Consider the following 12,822-nt stretch of genomic DNA (forward strand, 5'->3'; position numbering starts at 1 on the left):
ATCATTTCTGGAGTTATGGCGCGCACTTCTCTGCGAATTCTCTCTTTCAAGTCGTCTAGATTATTTGGCCTATTAACAAATACCTTCGACTTAAGGTATCCCCACAAAAAAAAGTCCATTGGTGTTAGGTGAGGCGACCTTGCAGGCCATTCGATGGGTCCTCTCCTTCCTATCCACCAATTGGGAAAGGTTTCATCCAAAAATGTACACACAGTGGCAGCATAGTGCGGAGGAGCGCCATCTTGCTGGAAAATTAGTTCTTCGTCAGGATAGTCTGGGTCCAGTGAATTTGGAAATAAAGCTAGTAATGCTGGAACTAATTCAAATTGGAAAAAATCGAGATACACTTGTCTCGTTAAAGTCTGTTTAAAGAAAAAGGGACCTATTACTCTTCCGCGCACTATTCCACACCACACATTTAGTTTTTAAGGTACTGAGTGTTTACCTCCATCATCCAATGCGGATTTTCTGTTGCCCAATATCGACAATTTTGTCTGTTCACACTACCATTCAAACAGAACGTGGCTTCATCGGAAAAAATAATATTTGTTACTAAATTATTATTTAGATTGCACATGTTTTGTAAGGGTTCACAAAACTTATTTCGCCTATCGAAATCGTCATCAAATAACTCTTGCACAGCAATAACTTTGTAGGGGTGATATTTGTGCTTTTTAACTATTCGGTGAACTATAGATTTCGCCATGTGTAAATTTGCCCCAGTCTGCGACAGAGGAGTGCATGGATTTTCTTCCAAAGAAAGCAAAACGTCAAGTTGTTCATTTTCATCTCGAGCAGGACGACCAGATTTCGGCAGATCTTAACATGACCGAATTCTCTAAATTTAGCCTCTATTCTACTCATCACCTTTTGTAATATCGGAGAACGATCAGGATGGATTTCATTGAATAATTGAGCAGCTTCTCTTTGAGCACGTGTTCTATCACCAAACCCAACCATGCACAGAATTTCTATTTTTTCTCGTTCCGTTAACTTTACCATTGTGAAAACCGCAACTTTGCTCGTACACTTCACACTTGATAATATCTGTTTGGCGTACAACTGTCATACAGTTTCTATGAAAATACACGGTCACCAGCCAACAATAAAAAAACACGAATGAATGGATTTTGCTCTGTATAAAAATTTTTAGAGATAAGGTGCCTCGTAAGGTGAACTTCAATAATAATGGGCCTGATGAATAAAAATCTAGCAATTACTTGAAGCAATTGCTTTTTAGCAAAAGCAACTGCTTAACTAGCAAATGCTATAAGTAAAAGCAATTGCTGGATCTTGATATGAATAACATTTTGAAGCAAATGCTGCTTTTGCTATATGTATGTAGTAATTGCTTATTTGTCCACGCGGCTCCACTCATATTTATAGGTTTTTATTTGGTACCGAACTTGAAAATTTTGCATCGTCCACTCATCAAAATTCCTGCCTTATCGTCGCCATCCCAGATATTTGTGTTTTTTTTTATAAACATTTGCTATTTATGTCTCAGTTCGGCTATAAGAGACCAAAATTTCGTATTGTCGTTCGCAGAACTAACGAGTTATTTAGAACATAGGTACAAGTCTATATATATTTTTTTAAAGATAAATAATGGTAATATGGGGGATTTGAGTGATAGTGAAGAATTTGATAGTGATGAAGAAATTATAGACAAGAATTTAATATTCGTACACAAATTAAAGGAAAATAAAATCGTATTTAATAAATCACAAGTTCCGCAAGTTAAAGTAGAAAAAGAAGCCGCTTTAACCGTGTTAGTAAAGCAATATAAAGAAATTTTTAACGTCCTACTTACAACAAAACAGCTGTTAAAGAAACTTAGTAATATGAAGGCAGAGATAAAAAAAATGTTTTATGTTAATAAGACGGGTAATAAACCAATAATCTATAAACCTTGGGAAAAATTATTATTATAAATTTTCGAGGTAGAAAAGAATCCCGTTTTTAAAAAAATACCAGGTATGTTACATAACATTTTTTTAGCGATGTATATTTAATAAAAAATATAAACTTTTAGGTGCTGCGTCTGTTGGAGCTTATGAAGAAATACTTGATATGCCGCCGGCGCGGTCTACATTAGCGTATGATCCTCCTATCCCTGCAGCTGCACCCATAAAAAAAGTAAAAATATCAACTAAATTGCCGGAAACTAATGAAACAAAAATATTATCGACTGCTGAACTGCAACGATTGGTTTTATTAGAGCAGCTAAAATTGTGTCGTATGCAACAGGAAGAAATTCTCAAGAGGAAACTTGGAAGTGATGACTCACTTGAATCAAGCAATCTTGTAACAGAAGGGGGCAAAGTGTTTCGCAAATTATAGTTACAGAACACTATTATATTTGTAGCACTATTATTTTTCTTCATCCATATTAATTAGTTCAATTCCTTACATATTACAACTAGAATTTATATTTTAATTGGGATTAAATCGTAAGAAAGAATGTTAAGTTCAAAATGTGTCAAATTTATTTTCATATTTTCATTTATTTTAATGTTTATACAGTAAAGTAAAGCGTTTTTCTAAAAAAACATTTCCTTACGCTTTAATAAATATATGCGTGACTTTACGCTGGCACTGCATATAAAATCTATAAAATTTGCTGTTGAGAACTACAATTATAGATACTTACACGATTATTGAAGAGCATTTCAGTTATTAATTCTCTTTTTTGCTGTCCTAATTGGCGAACTATATTTGTGGGCATTTCGTTATTTTGTGCGTCAATTTCATAATTGATTTCTTCAATAAAATTAAAATCTTCATCATGCAGATGTTTTGCGATATTATGAAGCACAACGCAGGCAATTATAATCGATGGTGTTTTTTCTAATTTATTTCTAATTTTGTACTGAAGGATAGGGAATCTTGCTTTTAACTGCCCAAAACATCGTTCAATTATTACACGTTCTCGACAGAAAACATTATTATAATTTTGCTGCTGTTGGGTTGTCGGATTTCTCCAGGGAGTCATAACCCAAGGCGATATTGAGTAGCCATCGTCTCCTAATAGTACACATTTTTCTGCGCTGTTCTTAAGGATATTGTATATGTTAGAATTTTTTAAAATTCTGCTATCGTGCACAGAGCCTGGCCATTGGCAGTCCACACTTGTGAATATTTCTTCTGCATTACAAGTCGCCTGCACGTTAATACTGGGATATCCTTTTCGGTTTATATATTCATCACCGAATTCTTGGAAATTTGGAATCCTTACGTGCGTGTAGTCTATCACTCCGATGGCATTGGGAAGGAAGCCTGGATCTGCCAATACTCTCAGAAATATTTTTATCTTAGTTTGAGGTGATAATGCAGCTCCTCGTCTTTCACCAGTACTATTTGAAAAGTAATTTGCTAACCAGTCAACATTTTCACGGTCAAATCGATATAACTTTTTAAAATTATCGTCTCTGCAATTTTTACATACACTGTATATTTTAGTTTAACGCACAGTCATATATGCACTTAGAACATTGAAAGGCCTTTCAATGTTCTAAGTATATGCAGCCATGTTAAGCGACACCGACACGACACACTAAACTTAGGTTTGTAGCCTTAAATGAACGAATTTACTGTTATCAAGCAAAATGATGCCTAAGACCTACCTTACATTTTTTTGAGCAATTGCGTCACTACAAAAAGCAATTCCTTAATTTATTCATAACATTTTCAGCAAGTGATAGCAATTGCTTCTAATATTTAAGAAAAAGCTTTGACTAGAATCATTTTCTGGCCTTTTCAGCAATTGCTGGAGGCAAAAGCAATTACTTCACGTTTTATTAATTGCTTTTCAAGCAAATACTTACATTTTATAAGGAAAAGCAATTGCTGCAATTTTATTCATTAGGCTCAATGTTTGGTCGTCTTTTTTTCGATAACTGTTGACTTTAGGTATAGGACATGATGCATGAAACATACGTAGAATTCCACGCGAAATTCAAAAATGAAATAAAAAAAGGTGCTTTCATTTGAAAAAATTAAGTTGATGGTCGTAATTTATTTTTTAGCAACCCTGTATATACAAACTTCACGTACAAAAATGCGCAAGTTGAAACATAAATCGACGGGTCCGAGCGATTTTTTTCGAACACACCCCTGAATTTTCAATGAATTTAAACATAACTCTTGGAATGCACTGTATAAGTTAATAAATATAATGACACCAAAATGAATTGTTTATCTCTTATATTTTATTAGAATAGTCACAAACATTCTTAGTAACGATAGGACATCCGGTACTTTGTACGGTGTTACAGAAACTTTTTCTGTAACACATCATAAGGTAATGAATAATAATAATGTAAAATTTTAGAGCCACACTGTTAGGTTGGACTACTAGGCAACAATTCGAAGAAATGTGGATGTGCTTCCTCAGTGTCTTGTGCTCCCCACTAGACTCTAATGACTTAGATACAGCTGACCTAGCTAGGCGCGCCTCGACTTTAGCTATAAAAGCTATTACAGCCCAACTTTTGCAGTCTTTTAGATACCCCGTACTTGGCAACAAAAACGTATCTAAAATTATGCATGTATCTAGAAATACGCCTATGTCAGAAACTTCTATAAGGTATAAACAGGATTGTTTTATTAATAAAGAGCGAATTTTAATTTATTTATTTTTTGTTCTATTGCAGCATGAGAAAGCTTAAACTGATTCAAAATCATATAGAATACAAATACAATGAAGAACTAGGCACTTGTGTTTTGGAAGATATAAAAAACGTATTCAACAGTAAAAATTTTGAAAAAATAACGGATCAGTATTCATATGGTCAGGTATCCGTGAAATATCTATTAGCATGTACCAGTACCGATGGCGAAAATTCTGATATTATGTTTAAAAAGAGGAATCAACTTTTGGAAGAAAGCGGTTTGGATATTAACTCATGTTTGCAATTTTTATTGGATTATTATACACAGATAATGAAATCTCAGGTAAATATTACTGACAATATTATTGAACAAAGAATAACTATTTACTTTCAGTCTACCGTTGTTGATTTACGAATTCTTCATGAAACTGTCAGATCGACCTTATATATATCAGATTTATTCAATGACAAATCCCAGTTTTCTTGGATGTTGGATATATTTTTAGATTTAGCAAAGGTTCACGCGGTTGAAGATGAACTGTTACACCAATTTCTAATCGTTGGTATTTGTAAAGCTGTAGGAGTTTTAACACCGGTATACCACCTGATTTTTAAATGTGTAATATTTGTATATCATTATGTTTCTTTTTAGGACCTGGAAGTATATGAACAAACCAAAAAACTCTTAGTCCAATTTTTAAAGAGCCCTTTCCTTCCAACTCGCATTTCTTCTTTACATGGTTTGCTTTATGTTCTAGAAGGATGTATTTTATCAAACATTGCTATTGGGGGAATATCCGAAGAGTTACAACTAATTCTGCCATGCGCTGTTGAATATATTCAAGTCAACTTAAGCAGCAATCATCCTGTATTGAAAAAATCCCAGGAACACGCCTTGGTTTTGTGGTCTTTAGCCTTTTATATTCTAGAAAATGTCGATGAACATCATGTGGAGAGTAATTTTGTTGCTAATACGTTACAACTAGCTCTACATAAGGTTCAGAAAACATCGATGAGTTGCATTGACAAATGTATATTAAAGGTAAGATTTTAAAATTGAATTGATGAGTTTTTTATGAATGGAAAATTCAATACTGTGTTCGTTCCACGTCAGTTGCACTAGAAAAGTAAGCTTACATTATAACTGGGTGATTGAGTACTTGGATATTATGTCTGCCAAAACTTTTTTATGTCAAGTTGTGTTGGATTTGTTATAAGTGGAGTGTATATTGTTTGGGTTCTTACATCGTTAGTGCTAATAAGTAAAACAAGACAAGACTACACGTTAAAATTACAAATTGTTCGAATAAGCCTTTTATTATTCGGTAAGATATTGATAAAATTAAAATATAGGTTTTTTACGAGAGACACAAAAGAGGTAATGGAAGCATAAGCATAACATTGTTGTGATTTCTCTTGTAATACTGTTGGGTAGTTGTTGAAAACGCTCAAGCTGATGGACCGGTTTGCTTCCCAGAAAATTTAGCGAGGTTGCCGATTACGCTCTTGTTAAGTCATAAATATTTTAAAGTAAACATTGCTTCCAACCTTGAAAGTACAAATGTCTTACACTAAAGTCACTATAACGGCAATGGGCAGATCTTAGCAGACGAATGTTTCATTTGATTTTATTGAAGTCCTTTTTCAGCTTTGATTGTCGCAATTCTTTAAAGTTCCATCTTTACCTGGATAAAGCATGTCGAAGCAAATGAACGATAAGTCCTTTCCTAATTTTGATTTGCGCAACCCTTTAAGTTCCATCCTTACCTGGATGAAGCATGTCGATTCTACGCTATGACCACTTACTTAGAAGAAATAGGAGTAGTAGTTGGAAGTAGATTATCCTCCTTTATAAATAATAACTAGATCACCAATCGTTAGTGTCATAATTATTACGCCACTTAAGTCGTTGCTGCAACTTTGAAACATACTTAAGCCATATAGAAAAGTCTTCTTCATCAAAAATGCTGCTACACCTTCTGGATCACTAGATAAGGGCGTTATGGTTCACGAATTCCGGACTGCCTTGATTTGAACTAACAAAATGTAACATTTTTTGAATATTAATAAATAATTACCTGCACACGCTCGAGATGAGATTTGGTCGCCATTACACCGGCTTTCCACAGACCATCAAAATGTGGAAAATAATTGGGTATAAAAGACCATAAAGTATCCTCATTATTAAGAGATTTAGTCAAAGTATATACTATTTTCCTGTAAGAATATTCCAAGTTGTTTTAATTCTTGATTATCTCAGAGAAAGTTGCCTCCGTAATTCAAAAACACTTGATAAGGTTTACCATGAAAAATCGTTTAAAGTAAGTAAGAAATACTTCTGTAGTCATATCCGAAACTAACTGAAGGTGTATAGCTTTCGTAACAAAACAAATATAAGATTTTGTAACCGCGACTTTGTGATCTGTGGTAAAAAAAATGGTGGCGCTGGACTTACTCGTAAGGTCTCCATTATTGAAAAAAATAGGCGTAGGGTTATTTTTGAAGCAACAGACACAGTTATGATAAATTGATTTTAGGACTAATAATTTGGTAAATGCATGTTTTGATAGAGTTTTTTTTATAATATCTAAAATTCGAATTTGTCAATCTTCCACCGACTCTAATTAACCCAAAATCAGGTAAAAGTAGATTTAGTCTTAATCATTTACTACTCTTGCATACAATATTCTGCTGCTTCAAGCGCGCCAAATTTTCGTTATTCATTAATTCTTGGGCAATCGTTTTAAAATCTAAAACAATAGGCAAATAAATAAATAATCGAATAATATAAATCGAAACAAAATATAATTATACATTCTAAGTAGACAACTTAGACAACTTGAATATTTTGAAAAGTCAGTAATAGATCCAAGAGCAGGGATCATGGTGCTTGCTTGAACTACTTTATGAATTTCGTGAAGATTTTCTAAAAAAAACATTCCTATAAACATTAAGTGACAACAACGCATTTGGACTGACACCACGAGAAACACATTCCGCTGGGTTGTCTTGAGTTGGAGCATGTCGCCACTGTGTAATGTCTGAAAGTTCTTGAATCTCAATATTATGATTAGCTATAAATACCCAGAACTACAGGGTTTCCATCTATATCCTGACACATTTTAACTGCTTCTAAGTCGAGAACGAAAAATGAAAACAATGTGCGGTTTTCACAGAACATCATCAATATTTTTAAAGTTTTTTTTTGACAGTGTTGCCAAGTTTCAAAATTTACCTGAAATAGGAGGAAAAAAATTGATGATTTTCAAAAGCCGATTTCTCAAAAATTTTAAATGTAACACCCTGTACTTTTTAATTTCACATGAAAACCTGTTAAATTCCCTTTCCGAAAATGTATAAATTGTCTTAAATTCATTATTTGTTTTACAGAGCCAATTTTAGTAAATGACACCTTTTTGAAAATTTTTCTACAATAAATACCTATTAAATAACATTCTCGGTATCAAGTGACAACAATAACAATTGTAGCTTGTCAAGGAGGCTGTGATTTGCACAATTTGTTTTGTGGGCTTCAACTACTGTCAAATCTTTTTAAGGTCATTCGTTGGGGAGTCCCAATAATTTGATTTCTATATGTATTTTTGCATTTTTTAAAGATTTTGAAAGGTTTAAATATCTTTATCACCCGGGAAAAGGCACGTTGCGTGTTATTATTTAGAGAATGCAAACGAAAAGAAGATTTAGGCTGATGTTTGAAAGGGATCCACCTTCACGCAGTTCTATACTTCATTGGGTATGTCAATTTTCCCAGGAGGGAACAGTTAAAAGAAAAGTTAGAACAAACCTAAATGCACAAGATATCAAGCATCTGTTGCATGATATTTTACTGGTAAAAGAAGTGTTGTCCTTAAACAATAACCAAATATCTATTAGAAAGATACCTCAAACGACAAATATGTCAAAAAGTAAAGTACATAATATTCTAAAAATAATTAAGTTTAAACCCTACAAATTTAAACTTTCCAAAAAATAGAAAATCGCGCCCTTGAAAAAAGATATTTAATGTGCGAAACACTACTAGATCTTTTTAGAAATGAGCCGGATACCAATTTAATAATGTCTGATGAGGCAACATTTCACATCAGTGGTCGAGTAAATAAGCATAACTGCCGAATTTGGGGAGATGAAAATCCTTGAGTGTATAACGAATTTGAAAGAGATTCTCCTAAGCTGAACGTTTGGTTTGCAGTATCGAAATCTAAAATTTATGGGCCATTTTTTTCTCAAAAAGCAACAGTGAATGGAAACAATTACACCGATATGTTGGAAACATTTTTTTATCCTCAACTTCAGCAGGATGGAATTTTAGACACGGTCTACTTCCAGCAAGACGGTGCACCACCACACTTCTCCAGGGTCGCAAGGGATTCCTTAGATATTACTTTTGGAAACAGATGTATAGGGCGAGCAGGTCCAATCGAGTGGGCACCTTATTCTCCCGATCTAACCATTCCAGATTTTTGTATATGGGGATATGTAAAAGACCGTTGCTACAATCCAACCCCAAGAAATTTGGATGAACTGTGCAACAACATAGTAAACGTTTTCAACCAAATTACACCGCGAATGCTACAAAACGCAACTTATTTCTCCGTCTACATTTGTGTTCCGAGCAAAATGGGGGTCATATTCAGCAGCTAATTTATTAGTTAAAAATTAAAATTAATTTCTTCAATTGTTTTTTGTTAAAATTGTTGTAAATAGTTGTATTTTAATACATAGAATAAACACTTTTTATAGACATGGCAATAGCGCAAATTATTTAATTATGATCATGCTAAAGCGATACATAGGCAATTACCAGAAAATGTTCATCAATCACCGAATATGTATTCTAGGAAAATTTTCAAAAAGGTGTCATTTACTAAAATTGGCTCTGTAAAAAAAAATAATGAATTTAAGACAACTTATACATTTCCGGAAAGGGGATTTAACAGGCTTTCATGTGAAATTAAAAAGTACAGGGTGTTACATTTACAATTTTTGAGAAATCGGCCTTTGAAAATCATCAATTTTTTTCCTCCTATTTCAGTTAAATTTTGAAACTTGGCTACACTGTTAAAAAAAACTTTAAAAATATTGATGAAGTTCTGTGAAAACCGCACATTGTTGTTATTTTTCGTTCTCGACTTATAAGCAGTTAAACTGTGTCAGTTTATAAATGGACACCCTGTATTATAGAGTCGCACCAATAAACCACTCTACTAATGAAAACATTTAGCGATAATCTTACTTTGTTTATTAATCTTAAAAGTAATAAGGTAGATGTGAGTTGTAACCTAGAAATAGTTTTTATCTAAAGCGGGGCTACCTTTCGTTTGGCACAAATAAGCCTGAGTAAAGGTATCGTCATTTTTATTTATCGATTTAATATACACATATGGTCCATAGGCATAAGAAGATCCGAGAATCCGTGTATTTCAATATGAAGGAGATTTTGAAATGCTTAATTGCTCGCGAAATGTTAACCATCTTGAATCCAAACCGTATGATAAAAAGTTATCCCATTTGATCCTTTCCAACCAAATATCTGGTAGGATTATTTTAGCTAAGATTATAGTTGCACTTAATAAGCTCAACGGATCGAATAGATAGAACTAAACGTTTGGTAATATGATTTTGTGATCCAATACTAATTTTATAAAAGATAATATCTTTTGTGCCATTTCAAAATAATCTTAAAGTTTTTGTGTCCTCGTTTATGCCTATATCAATCAAAATGGCTTTATCAGGAGTGCTTAACCTTTCTAAAAACCTTCTCCTATTAGAAACCCATTTTCCTAAATGAAATTCTGCTTTATCAAGTATCAAACCAATTTCAACAGTTTTTTCTATGCAATCAGAACCGGTTAGAAGATCATCGACATAGAAATGTTCTTTTACAGTACGTGATATTAGAGGAAATCCTGCTTCGTAATCAATTCCTATCTGATAAAGGCATCTTGCTCTTTATTTTTGGTTTTTATTGTCACGCACAGTATATATTGCAAAGAGTTTTATTTTTCGTAAACTTGTTACATGCAATAAATTTTTTTTATGTCTGTAGCTATGACATAGTTGTGCTGACGGTAACGAACTAAAATGGTAAATAGATCTGACTGGATAGTCAGGTCAGTAGTCATGTGAATATCATTAAATGATATTCCAGAGCTACTAAGGCACGAGGCGTCAAAAACCACACGGAGCTTGATCATCATATTACTGTGTTTTTAAACACCATGTATATATAATAAAAAATCTGGTTATTGTGTTTATTACTTTTGACCTAAACGCATGTGCCCCATTGCATTCAAATTTCCGTTCAAGAATTAAAAATGGTTTTTCAGCAATATCATAAGAACTTCCTAACTTTTCTGAACTTTCTTTTAGAGTCACGAGAGAATCTCTATTTTCATCGCGTTTAAGTGTATTTACAAAGTGTTTCTCATCAGCCTTTTCCTAATTCGATAATGGTTTTAAATGTGAAAACTCTTCAATGCCCCTAACACGCGTAATTTGTTTGTCAATATCAATATTTTTTTCTTAAGGTTACACTGTCTTTCTTGACTCGATTCGCTAGCTACACGCCCAGATATAAACTAATCGAGTTTTGTTTTTTGATTAAAAGGTTAATTTACGTTTAGTTTAATTTGACCTACAGAAATTAAGTCCGAAAAATAATAATGTATATCGTAATTGGGGTCGGCTAAAGTTTATGTTAGAAATACTAAAATTGCATTTGTTAAACTCAAAGTTTAGCAAACTATTCGTTATGTGAGGTATTACTAAACAAGAAATATCAATACAAGAACCGTTAGCTTTGGATTTAATGTGAGTGATATATTTACTTTTACAATCCGATTGAGTTTCGTTAAATTCTGATTCAACATTCTGATGAAACTGTTAATCGTAACAGATGTTTCTGATTAGTGTAGTTCAGTAAGAAAGCTGCTTTGGGAACCGACATTAAGTAGAGCTCGTGGTCACAATGTCAACTAATACGGTCGCTAGCAATACTTCTTCGGTGGATAAATTTAGTATAGACGACAAATTGATACTTTCATGAATTCTTTCTCTATTATTTTTACCCGAATTGATATCACAATGTGTTGTGTGTTGTGCTTAGCTTTACATGTTTTACAATTTTTTTAGATTGTATGTCCCGCTCTCAGACAATTTAAGCACCAATGTATAGCTTATCTTAGCTTCCTCTTTACGTTGATTTATGCCTAATTTAAAAAGGTCTGGGCCATTTTGAACAAAATTATCTTGTTTACCAACAGAGCAACTAGATTTTATAAACGGCATTTCTACTCCAAAGGAGTTAATCTTTATATGTCGCTTATGTGTATTTTCAACAACTTTATTTTGTTCCAATCATTCAAGAAGATGCCGGTTCTTTCAAAAACGATGTTAAATTGACTAAAGTGTTTGTTGTGTATAGTGTTTTTATCTGTTCTTATTTAAGAAGTGTTATATGATCTGATTTGCCGCTTATCAGATAAATAATCAACGTATCCCAAGTATCGACAGACTCATTTAGAATTTTCAAGGCTCGAAGGTCAGTGGTTACAGTGTCAACTAATTTTCGCAAACAATTAGAAGGCTGTGGGTATAGTTTTTGAATATTAAAGAATGTTTTTTATATTAATTCAAAATAATCATCCATTATTCTCAAAGAGACTTAGATATATGACCAAAGGAAGGAAAAGTATACTCAAAGTCAAAGTCTCACAAATCAAGCTTGATTGAATAGAGACAATCAATAAACATAGGACAAGTCAATAACGCAGTTTCAAAATTTCGGATTCACTATATTGAATATCTGGATCCTCACTACTTAACTCTATTTACCCTTGTATATTATCGTATTCATCTAATATATTATAAAAACGATCGACACATTGCTTGAGTTCAAGGAAGACAACTTGATCTTCCAAATTAAAATGTGGAAATAGTGCTGTAAGATAATTTACATATTTTTGAAAGTTTGTTTTGAGGCAGTCACATAATCTATTCTATCAATAACCCTTTTATCAGGCATCCCACTTTTTTTACATGTCTTATAACATTTAGTGATTAAAATGAAAATTAGGCAGTAAGATTTTTTAAAATTAAAACGGAATTTTGTCTGAGGAACGTTCTATTTAAGATTTGGTTAGATTTTTGCAGATTTTTGGTCAAATTAAGTAGAGAATGAAGCGAAGAG

General features: G+C 33.0%; 1 protein-coding gene across 1 annotated transcript in view; it reads left to right on the top strand.

The window, feature by feature from the left end:
* Positions 1-12,822, top strand: part of LOC126746626 (huntingtin-like) — a 157,491-nt gene that overhangs the window by 127,570 nt on the left and 17,099 nt on the right. Inside the window, exons 27-30 of the mRNA XM_050454956.1 lie at positions 4,334-4,588; positions 4,656-4,956; positions 5,008-5,208; positions 5,266-5,655. Of these exons, the coding sequence (XP_050310913.1) occupies positions 4,334-4,588; positions 4,656-4,956; positions 5,008-5,208; positions 5,266-5,655 (1,147 nt within the window). The remainder of the gene's footprint in view (positions 1-4,333; positions 4,589-4,655; positions 4,957-5,007; positions 5,209-5,265; positions 5,656-12,822) is intronic.

This window comes from Anthonomus grandis, chromosome 17, assembly GCF_022605725.1.
Source record: "Anthonomus grandis grandis chromosome 17, icAntGran1.3, whole genome shotgun sequence".
NCBI lineage: Eukaryota > Metazoa > Arthropoda > Insecta > Coleoptera > Curculionidae > Anthonomus > Anthonomus grandis.